The sequence below is a fragment of the Gossypium arboreum genome, chromosome 10 (assembly GCF_025698485.1).
Source record: "Gossypium arboreum isolate Shixiya-1 chromosome 10, ASM2569848v2, whole genome shotgun sequence".
NCBI lineage: Eukaryota > Viridiplantae > Streptophyta > Magnoliopsida > Malvales > Malvaceae > Gossypium > Gossypium arboreum.
Window position 1 is genome coordinate 39,244,017 of NC_069079.1, and position 12,421 is coordinate 39,256,437.

At 27.6% G+C, this 12,421-nt stretch overlaps 1 protein-coding gene across 1 annotated transcript; it reads right to left on the reverse strand.

The window, feature by feature from the left end:
• Window positions 1–8,467: 8,467 nt before the first annotated feature.
• LOC108487902 (receptor-like protein 34) lies at window positions 8,468–10,305 on the reverse strand. The gene is made up of 4 exons (XM_053020256.1): window positions 9,443–10,305; window positions 9,300–9,398; window positions 8,942–9,218; window positions 8,468–8,560 (listed from the first exon to the last, which is right to left on the reverse strand). Exons 1-4 carry the CDS (start codon window positions 10,303–10,305, stop codon window positions 8,468–8,470), a joined length of 1,332 nt encoding a protein of 443 aa, XP_052876216.1.
• Between the last annotated feature and the right edge of the window lie 2,116 nt (window positions 10,306–12,421).

Consider the following 12,421-nt stretch of genomic DNA (forward strand, 5'->3'; position numbering starts at 1 on the left):
TCGAGGTTGGGTTATTATCGTCTTCCTACACCGACTCAAACACCTCATTAGGTCCTCTATGGTACCATGTTGCCAATTTGGGTCTTAAAAAGGGGAAAAACTCGACCAAAAATATTTATTAATGGTGAAAGCTAAAATTCAACAAAAGCATAGAAAATACACTTAATTTGCTTGAGAATTCAACAAAAGCATAGAAAATACACTTAATTTGCTTGAGAATAAGCTCCTCGAGTATACTGAAAGCCTAATTTGACGTATCAAATTACAGTAGATCATGTCACATGAGTTTCATGTGATTTTACACGTTTAATATTTAATTAATTTTTAAATGTTGTTTGTATTTTTAATTACAACAATTAGCGTAAAAAATATTTATCATTTGAATTATCAAATATAATTAAATATATATTAAATTATCAACTCACATATTATATTTAAAATTTTCAAACAATAATTAAATCATTTTAATATATTCAACATACAATATAATTTTGTTTATGCAATTAATGCAAAGTAACATTATTCAAAATAATAACTAATTAATTTAATTAACTCTAATTTAATTAAGTGATAGTTAAGATGTTTAGAATTTTATTCAAGTAAAAACTCTATTTTATAATAATAAAATTAGCACAACTTTTCTTTACGTCAAAGTTTTTGAACTAATAATTGTATATTATAATTATCACAATTTTCCCCATATTTTATGCTTAGAGTTCTATTCAATTAGTAACTTTATTTTAAAATTAGCACAATTTTTAACTAATGTTATAATTTAAATTCTAATTATTTTTAAATGTGTAATTATCACAACTTCTATTAAATTATAATTATTTTTAAATGTATAATTATCGTAACTTATATTTTTTTTAAATTTACCTAATAATTCTAAATTAAATATTATAATTATTTTTAAATGAGAATTTTGTAATATATTAGAAAATAAAGGGCATTCTCATCAATTCAAAAGTTTTTCCAAACTAGAGCTTTTATATATATTATAGATACATATCAAATATTTCTTTCCTACTTTATCTCAAAAACTCAAATCAAACACAAGTAAAACAATATCAATCAATAACACAAATTCTCATAAACCATATAGAGTTGGTCACTTATTTTGAAATTAAATAAAATAAAATCTGACACTCACTCATTGAGTAAAGAATTAAAATTTTTCAAATTAAATCATAAAAAGATATCTTCCATAAGCTTGTTAAAACTGTAACATCTCAAAATTTTTGGTAACATCTCAAAATTTTTGGTACAACAACTTCTACTACTTCAAGAATGAGTATAGTGAATTATTGAGGAAATCTAGAAGCAAGTTAGTTAAAAAGAGATCATAAGGAAATTAAATTGATGTTATAGATGGAAATCTATGTAGAGATTAGTGAATGTGAAAATGGGGCAAAAAAGACCAAATCAAAAAATATTAAAAAATATGAGGACTAAAATACAATTGGACCAAATTGAAAAAATGTGACTTAACAATGAGTATTTGGCATGAGAACGATGTGGAATATGTATGGGTACGAGGAGTATCACATTTGGACTAAATCAAATAAGATTGTAAAGTATAGGGACTAAATTATAATTTGTCCATTTTTTACCTTGGAAAGGGTATAAGTGTAATTTCACCACCCATGGACATATATTAGAGAGTAAATGTGAATTATGATGTTTGAGTTTGATAAATACTAATGTGTTGTAAAGAAAGTGCAAATTTTTCGCATAAGGATATTTTGACCATTTCTCATGAATTTTGTGTTAGAATATTATGATGATGAGATATTATATTTTTAGAATTAAGATTAATGATCAAGAATTAATGTGGACCATATATTTTAGTTTGACTTTGACTAGTATTTTCAAATGTTTGAAAAAAGAGGAAAAAGAGGGGAAAACCATATTCTTCCCCCTTTATGGTGTGCCGCCACAAAAGAGACTTTCTCTTTTCTTCTCCCACCCATTTTCTTCAAGCCCTAGCCTAAAAATCATTCCATATATTTTATTTCTCACTTAAAATAAGTAGGAATACTCCATCCAAGCTTGATTTCTCCATCAATCTCATTATTTCAAGACCTAGGGTTTATGGCTCTAGTAGAGAAAGATACGGCTAGAGATAGAAAACTCCTAGTAAGGTAAGAAAATAAGTCTACCATCTCCATCTTTGATATTTGTGATGTAGGGAGCAAGGAAGTTGGTTGAGCAAATAGTAATGATTTTTGTATGTATGTTTTTGTGATGGGGGAGAGAGATTGGTTGAAGAGAAAGCTTTAAGCTATGAAAGAAGTGGACTTGAGTGTTGAGGTTGTAAGAGAAAAGCTTTATTTTGATTTTAGTTCATGTAAGAGGTAAGTGTTTTTGAATTTTCTAATCTTTCCTTTAATAACATGATAATGTATAAGAATAATTAATAGATTAAATGGTTAAATTAATTATGTGTATTAATATGCTAAGAACCATAGCTTGATATGTTGAGATATTTAGCAATACGAATGGTTATATTAATAAGTCTAGGCATAAATTCCATGAAAATGAGCTAGTAATGTGTTACGGATATTTTAATGACGTGGTATAATGAGAAAAGTGTATCTAAGTGATAAAATGTGATTAAATGTCATAAATGTGCTAAAAATAATTATTTGACACAATGAAGTGAAATAGCATTAAAAGTGGAAATTGTAGCAATAAAAATGTTAAACATGTTTAATACAATTCTAATGTGAATTTGTTAATGGATGAATAAAGAAAAGTATTGATGTGTAATAATATTGAATAAGGAATATATATGTATGTATAAGAGATGATGATATGGCCACCTTGGTAAGAAGCGAAAAGAATGTGATATGAACTAAGGAGGGTAGGGTGTCTTTAGGTTTTTTTAAGAGAGAAAATAAGGGAAAGCTTTTCTTTTAAGTTGAATAAGAGAAAATGAGATTAAAAAAGAAAAAGTAATTTGGTGTAAAATTGATAGGGTATAGAAAAAACCTAGATGAGTCAAATTCGACCTGAGAAACATGTGACCTGGTTCAAGCAAACCCAACCAGCAACAAAGTAGTAGGCTAGCCTGTGAAGCCCAAGTTTCAGGCTCATCTTAGTAATATTTGAAGTCCAAAATCTCTGGGCTTTGGGTATAGTTCCTTTACCTTAGACCTATATGTATGTGTATATGTATACTATTATTATGGCAGTTATAAGGAGTGCCTGTGTGCAAGCTCATCTATGATATTTAAACATTTTACGGAAATATTTTGAATTGGTTTTGATTGGATTAAACAAATCGACTTTTCTTTTTTTAAGAGATTAGATGGGATTGAGTAAACTTAGTAATATATCCTGAGGATTTGAAGGCTTATCTTGGACTTATTGAAGATATTTATCATACTTATTATCATATTAATTTGATAGGAAGATTAATTATAATTTATCTAGTATGTTAGTAAGTCTCAATTGCTTCTATATTGAGGAGATTTGTATTGATAAATACTGAGTTTTGAGGGAACGTACTTTTTCATTGAGGAACATTTTATTGTGAGTGCTTTGAGTGCGAAAAAGGTTAATTACTTGGTTTTCATTCTAGATTTCTAGGGGAAAAACTTAAAAGAGAAAAATATAGATCTTAAATACAAAAGTGTGGTTGCTAATCTGGTGAGTGTATAACTTGTAATCACTTGTTGTATAAGGTGTTGAGATAATGAATTATCTCTTTATACAAAACTCTACAAATACAGAAAAACTGAATTGTATAAATAAATCATTATATTCGTCTTTATTTTTTATCAATACCTGAAACAGTTGACATTACTCGTAGCATTGCTAGAAGCACTGCTCAGGTTTTTTTTTTTTTTTTTTCAAATAATTGCTTGATTGTATTTGTATTTGTATAAGTAATTAAATCTGTAGACGTTTAAATGTAATTCCTCCATTTTATATGATAATGATTTCGTTGGTCAGTGCTGGATTTTGCAATGTTGAGGTTTCATATTTATTACCCTTAATTCTTCCTGTGTTTTAAGAATAAACAACATTCGATGTTTATATATTTATTTTACAATTTTAAAATAATGTTTTATATTTTTAAAAATATTTATTTACTAATTAAATGAGAATTGGTTTAATTTATAATAAAAGCATGTTAATTTTGAAAAATAATTACGAGAATAGAATAATATTTAAAAATAATGAAAGTGAAAAAATGATAAACAATTGATAATAAAGTATTAAGTAATTAGATAAAATAATTAGTCATTCAAATATGAGTCAAAATTTCACATACTAAAATTATTACTTTAATACCTCACTGCCTTTGATATAATATATTTCATAACGCAATGGGAAATAAAATTTACGATTATGTAAATGTTATTAAAATCAAATAATAGTAAAACTATAAATAATAATGAAAATCAAACATTTTTAGTGATGAAAACAAAAATATTAAATAATGTTAAAATATGATTTTTCTTGTAATTCTTTATATGCTATTTTGAATGAAAATGATTAGCTAATGTATATATTTATAGTGCTAAATATTTATTTTATTGGTATATAATTGTAACACTAATTAAGTGATAATTAATCTAAAATAATAAGTGTAATTTAATTTGGGTTCAAAGTCTAATTAAGTGATAATAACTTTATATTGATAATGAAAATATTATTAATAAAAGTATTATATTATATCATAGATTTTAAAAATATTAGAAACATAGATAATACAAAATACTAATTCTTAATTGATTAATTTTTATCTTAATATCTCAAATAGATATAAGTCGTACTATTTGTCGAGTCGAAATTTGTGTTGAATCACAATTTTAATTAATTGAAATTAATATTTATGAAAAATAGTATTTAATTTAATTATAAATATATTTATTTTCTTTTTAGGTTTGATATATAAATTAAAAATAAATAAATTTATATATTATAGATTAGATTATCAATATATTAATATTATCTTAGATATATATATATATATATATATATATAATTTAATATCACACATTTAATCTTCAAGTATAAAAATGTTTTTAAAGTTATTAAGTATTCCGTAATAAAATATATAAAATTAATTATAAATTAAATTAAAAATTCAATTCAAATAATCAGAATTTTTAACTTATATTCGAATTAATTATCAATTTCTTGATTTTCTTTCCTCAGCTGTAATTTGGAATAGCATAAGAAAACGTCTCGTATCTGTGCCTACTATTAAAGTTGTGTCCAAACTCAAATGTATTTCTAGAATTTAACTTTGCTTTAGTTATTAGAAAACAATGCAATGCTATTAAATTAAACTAAATGTTAGGGTTGAATTTGAAAGATTATCAGTACAAATTAAACAAAAATCTATCATATAATTAAGGGTATATATCAAACTTATACATGAATTCATAAACTATAATTTAATATTTAATTTGATACATGAACTTTGATTTTATGCAATTTGATACATGAATATTGAATTTAGTTCAATTTTTATAAGTAAGATTATCAATATATTGATATGATCTTTTATATATAATGTTAATCTTACACATTTAAATTTTATCAATTATAAAAATTGATTTTAACATAATTAATTTTATCATATTTAAAATAAAATCATGTTTATATATAAATTATATTTATTTAATTAAAAATTATATTTTTATTATTTTTAATTTATTTAATGATTTTATAGATTTATAATTTTATCAAGTAATTGTTTTTTTAAGTAGAAATTTTAAAAGATATGACCAAATTAGTTAATTTTACATTAATATACTATCATATTAATTAATATTTAATTAATATTACTTTTATTATTATCTTACAATAATAATAAAAATTATTATTCTAATACCAATTTAGTAATATATTTAATAATAAAGGATATTCTTGTTGAGCTTATGATTTTATATATATTATAAATATTAATAAATTGATATTTAAAATTAACGAGTAAAAAACTCACATTTTAAAATAATATTTTATTCATCTTCAAATCAATATTTACCATCCGCAAACCTCCTACCCATAATTTTACAAAAGAAATTAATAATTAAATTGTAATATACATGTTATTTTTTAAAATAACTCTAAATACAATATATCTTTAGTCCAAAAATATATGATTTTGGATATTTAATAAATGATAAATTATTTACTTTTATAAATACAATTAGTAAATTAGTGCAACCGAAATTTCGTATTATATTTTAATTTTGCTACACTATTTTTCTATCTTGAATATTTATTTAATTATTAATATTACAGATGTTACGTCTTTTGATATATTGTAGTTAGAGGTGTGCATCGAAGGCCCGCCCGAAATGTGGGAGGTTTGGACAAAAATATAGGCCTGAAAAATGGGTTTGGGCAAAAAAGTAAGGCCCGTTTAAAAAATGGGTTGAGCCTCGGGTAAGGCGTTTTTGGCCTGGGCCCGACCCGACCTGCCTGAGTTTACTAAATTTAAAAAACTATTTTTTAATATTATTTTCTTATTATTTTCTCCTATTTTGCTACTATTTTAGTATTATGTTGCTACTATTTTGTTGTTATTATTTGGATATTATATAAAACTTATTTTATTGTTAAATTTTTATTATTTTAAAGACATTTGCTAATTTTTTATTAATTTAAAGGCATTTGCTTGTTAAATTGCATCTATTTTAGTGTTATTTAAGTATATATGTTTTTAAAATTTATTTTCAATTTGTTGAGAAATATTTATTTTGATTTTTAAATATTTTGATGGTTTATATATATTTTAAAATTATATAAAATTAATATGGGCGGGCATGTCGGGCTTGGGTAAATTTTTAGGCTCATTTTTGGGCCGGGCTTGAGCCTAGTAAACGGGCCTAAATTTTTAGTTGAGGCCGGCCCGACCATGCACACAGTCAATGACAATTTAAGGTTTTGAAACATTTTATTCTTATAGATATAATCATAATTCATTTAAAATATACCAATTGATTCGATGATAATTACTTAATTTCACTAACATGTTAATTACTATAAATATTATAGTTATTATATTTATACACTTTTACCTTATATAATTTTTTTTAAAAATAGTTATGACATAATAATTGTGTAGCACATGAGTTAAATTAGTTAATCTAATATTACCAACTATAACTTAGTGATTTTAACTAAACATTTTATTAGAAATTCTATCAAATCACTTATTTAAAATATAAATAATAAATTATACATATTAAAATAAAATGTATAAAATAAATTAAAATAAAATTTTGGTTGAATAATAAATTTAAAGTTTTACTAATTCAATTGAAGTGAGTCCAAATTTAAACATATTTTTATTGATTTTGTTAAAATAAAAGACTAAAATACTTACGAAATTATATTTTTATAATTTTAGGAACGAAACTTAAATAATAGTCTAGATGTGACAACATCAATAATTTAAAAAAAAAAACTTAATTTTAGCCACAAAGTCACATACTTTCCACCACATTTGTTCCAAAAATCGGAAGTACATGATCCTCCATTGTCTGCTAATCACCAATGGCCCCAACACACACCAAAAACCAGAGACAAATCCTAGTGGCATGCTTACGTAGAACCAGTTTACTTCTTGTCCCTCTCCAATTCCTCTACCTCCAGTCCTTACACCATGTTCATTACCACTTCCTTTGCAATCCTTTAATGGAGAGCCACAAAGATGGTTACCGGCATAACATGATTCATTAAAGCTTTCTAGTTGACTACTTGTGGGTATTCTGCCAGTGAAATTGTTAGAGGACAAGTTCAAGTGGCTCAAAAATGTCATACTTCACATGCCTTCAGGAACAGAACCAGAGAGCTGGTTTTAAGAGAGATCAAGAGATTCTAGCGATTTAATACCACTAATGTTTTCAGGGATCTTTCCGGACAAGTGATTCTGGAACAAATTCAGTGACTGCAATCCTTGGAGGCTTGTCACTTCATGGGGAATCTTTCCTGAAAATTTGTTACGGGAGAAATCTAAAACTTTGACCAAGTTGAGGGTGCTGTCGTATTCAAGTAGTTGGCCTTTCATCACAACTGATGCAGATTCCGAGAGAGGTCCTGCAATAGCAGCATACAGTATGGCGTTGCCCCAAGAACCATTCCCTCTGACCATGGCAGTGAAGTTGCTTATACATCTTGGTATGCTCCCAAAGAAATTGTTATCCGCAAGGTCAAAAATATGGAGAGAAGTAAGAGCACATAAATGGTCTCGTATGCTACCTCCAAACTTGTTTGACCGAAGAATCAATATTATTAGATTTGTAAGGTCCTGGCCTAGCCATCCTGGAAGGTCGCCATCTAGTTCATTCTTGCCAAGGTTAATTGCAACCAATTCCCTGCAATTTTTCAGTGACAAAGGAATTTCTCCATGAAGCTTGTTGTTGTGAAGGTGTAGGGATTGAAGTTTCTGGCAAAGTTCCCATGGAGCTTGGAATTTTACCAGTGAATCTGTTGCCATCTAATCGTAGGACTTGAACCAGCAATCCGGTATCTCTCCGGATAAAAGATTGTTTGCAAGACTAAGAACTCTTGTCCCTATTATTGCATTCAACTGAAAGCACAAAAAGTGGAAAAGAGGTCCCAAGAAATAATTATTGGAAAGGTCTATCATGGACGGGTTGGAACCCATAGAGATTTGAGGCAGTGGGCCGCTAAAGTTATTGAAACTAAGGTCAAGAATACAAGAATCATTTGAAGTTTGGGGTAGATATGAAAACTGGCCGTACATTTGGTTACTAGAGAAATTTACAAACAAAAATTGGTTTGGTAGTCTCCAAAGTAGTCTCCAAAACGAACTAGGAATGGTATCTGAAATTGTTGAGTTAGAGATGTCTAGATATTCTAGATGTTTTTGTGAACGAAGCCACAAGGGAAAAGATGGTCCTATGTGCAAAGATCGTAAGCCCAGTAAACGAAGTTGAAAAGGAGGAACCCAGTAAGGGTTGGCTCTCAAAACCAACGAGTTGTCCGATCCTTCAAAAAACCTCAATTTGGTATGATTAGCAAAATGTTTTTCGGAAACAACACCCTCCAACAAATTATTGTAAATCTCAACCTTTTCTAAATTTGCAAGTTTCCCTAATGAAGTTGGAATAGGACCAAAGATTGAATTATCATTCAAAGAAAGTTCTTTTAAGTTTTTGAAATGCTCAAGCTGATCAGTAAGTTGACCAGAAAGTTGACAACTTGCAAAGGCCAATGATTCAAACCTGTGAGAAGAGCAATTTGACAGAATCTCAAAGATATGAGATATGTCTTGATTCAATCTCACACTTGACAAAAAAATTGACCTCAAGTTACAAAGCTTTCCCACGGCTCTTGGAAGCTTCCCTTCAAGATCATTCCATGAGAGGTAAAGTTCATTGAGAGTACTAATGTTGAAAATGGCACTAGAAATGTCACCTTGCAATTCATTAGCAGAAAGACTGAGAACCAGGAGATTGAAGATTTGAAATTATTATATGAAAGATCTAGATGTCTAAGGGAAGTCATGTTTTGAAGAAAATCAGGGATGGGTCCATGAAAATCACTTCCTGCAAGGTTGAGAACAACTAGGGAGTTAAGCTTGGACACCCAGCCTAGATTCATTTGGTTTGTGAAAAAGTTGTAGGAAAGGTCAAGGACGGCAAGAGTTGACAAATTAACATTTAGCAATGGACGTCCAAGTTGAAGAAAACAGTTTGATAAATGCAATTCCTCTAAAGAAGGGAGTCGTGTGTTTACCAGTTGCAACCAATTGGAAGCTCTACTAAGGTCCACTAAACTCAAATCAAGATGTTTCAATAAAGAAAGACCAGACAACCATTGGAGGTTCTCAACATATAATAACCCAGCCTCATTAAATTTATCCTCACCCCTGAGATTGAGAGATTCAAGATTTGAGAGATTCCCAAGTTGGTAAGGCAAGAGGCCTTCAAACGCATTGTTGCTTAGATCCAAGTATCTCAAATGCTTCAAATTTGACAGACAAGGGTTTATCTTACCTTTCAACATTGACATCAGATAAGAATCAATGTCAACAATATCATCCAAAGGAGGAAATGAGAGGTTGAGAGAGAGGATGTGGCCAGTCATATTGCCACAGACAACTCCAAACCAGATGCAACAATCTGGATGATGATGAGGATCCCATGAAGCAAGCCGATTTGCATCATCTATGAGGCCTTCTTTGAAGACCAAAAGTGCTTGTTTTTCATTTTCAGGACAACCACTGTAAGAATTAGAGCTGATTTCATTGTTCGAGTTAACGTCTGCTATTGCGAGAATGATCAGAACAAGTAGGATGATTATAGCCATATGTGAATGAGTTTACACTATAACTTGCATATGATTTATGTTGTCCCTGTGACCCTTGGATTTATGCTATTTTCCTTTGGTTTTCAGTGCTGCATATTTTAAAAAAAAAAATTTCATTTTTTTTTAAGTTTTAAACTTTGTTAAATCACCTAAAAAGGATGGTTTACATAAATGACTTACATGCATATAGATTGCCACATCAACAATTAAATGACTTTTAAAATTTAAAAATTAATTTTATTTAAAAAGTATAAAATATATAAAATACATTTTAATATTTTAAAATTTTTAAAATTAATTAATTACTAACTTGGCTTACATGTGGAATATCATTTAGATGTCATGCCATTAAAGTTAACAAATCTTAATTTTTCTATTTATTTTGGAGTTATTTGACAAATAATACAAATTCAAGGGTTAAAAGAGACGAAAAATTAAATGAATAGTTAAAATAATGTTTTTATAAAGTTAGAGGATTACATAGATCATTATGCTGAGTTGTTTATTACTTGGACCGAAAATAAGCATATATTAGTTGATATGTTGATAGGGTTTGATGTTGTTGTTATGTTTTAAGGTGTTGATGTCCTTTTATAACTTTTTATTATTATTTTGTGGGAATATGTCAAAATTTTATTTTGGTCAAATAAAAGAAAATTAGGCTTAAAGGTTAGAAAACTCCTAATAAAACATGAAAATCAATTAGATTCTTTAAAAAGGCACATCTTATGAAATTTTTAATGATAAAAAATTAATTAAGTCATTCCATTAACTATTAAAAATGTTAACTTAACTTACTATAACTCTTAAAATTTTTATATATTAAAAGAAATTAATGACGTGAGTATTCTTTCACATGACATGTAACTTGTCATCTCCTGATGGATGATAAAAACTCTAATGGTTGGGTGTTGCTTTTATAGGAAAAGAGGTAAGATGAGTTTTACATAGATTGAAATTTTTAATTGCTTAACATTTTTTTTTTATCATCACAATGAGCAGTGGTATATGCCATTGAGATTTGGGTAACTATTTAGGGTTTTAAAAATTTGAGAGAAAATTGAAATTTTTAAAATTTTAAAAATTAATGAGAATTTAAAAATAAAAATTAATTAAAATTTTCAAATATTTATGAGGCATAGTTAAAAATTTTCAAACTCTTGGAGTGGCTTGCCCCCTCTAGTTCCAATGTAATTTTGCCATTAATTACAATATTAGAGGAGACGGAATGAGATGGTAATATTTAAAACCATATCATCTAAATGTCAAATAAAAATATAATTCACTATTCCAAATAAATCTTAACAATTGCTTAGAAATTTTAATTAAAAATCAAATTCAATTAAAATTAGAGTTTTTATTGATCACTTCTGAGTTGATATTCAGTTATTGCATGGGAAAAACGATGACGTGTATATCATAACGTGCATGGGCATGGAAAGTCATTCACATTACATTTACAACATATTAATTCAATGTGGCTCCAGACTTGCCATATATGAAGCGATTCAAAATAGTAGAAATGTTTGAGCCGTGTATAGCATCAAAATTTCAAGATTAGATTACTTGGGAAGATATTTGTAGATGAAATTTTTTTAAATTCAATTACAAAACATTTAACTGTCAAGCTAAAATTACAATGAGTAAAGTTGAAATTACTATGGATTAAAATAATTATTGTTGAGAAAGTTGTTATTGCTCGTTTCATGTTCTATTATGTTGGGTGTGTCTCATATTTTCAACTGAACAGACAGTGACATCACGACAAGAAGCTTCTCAACGTTGTGACGATAGATGACGTCGTGATGATGTGAATGTGGACGTTGAGATGTGGCGACGTGTTCCCCACATAAATTGGGTTTCTTCTCTTAGTTAAACTCCAGTTAAACTTTGATTACTTTAAGGATATTTTAGTATCTTAGCTAATTTAAAGAGGCCTTGTATCATTGTTTTGAGAGGCCAATTAAGAGGCAATTAAAGATGTAGAACTACAAGTCTTTTCTTCTAGGAGATGACAAGATGTAGTAGTAGATGAGTTTTGGTGAGAGCTTTCATAGTAACTATGGAGAGAATTTTGTACCTCTTTTGTAAGAATTTTATGAGAGTTAAAGTTTTG

Excerpts from the sequence above, each read along its gene's own strand:
- LOC108487902 (XM_053020256.1), bottom strand. The coding sequence starts at position 10,305 with ATGGCTATAATCATCCTACTTGTTCTGATCATTCTCGCAATAGCAGAC. Across the intron at positions 9,399-9,442 it reads TTCAAATCTTCAATCTCCTG|TGCCATTTTCAACATTAGTA; the intron begins GTTCTCAGTCTT and ends TGACATTTCTAG. Across the intron at positions 9,219-9,299 it reads GGAAAGCTTTGTAACTTGAG|GTTTGAATCATTGGCCTTTG; the intron begins GTCAATTTTTTT and ends CTCTTCTCACAG.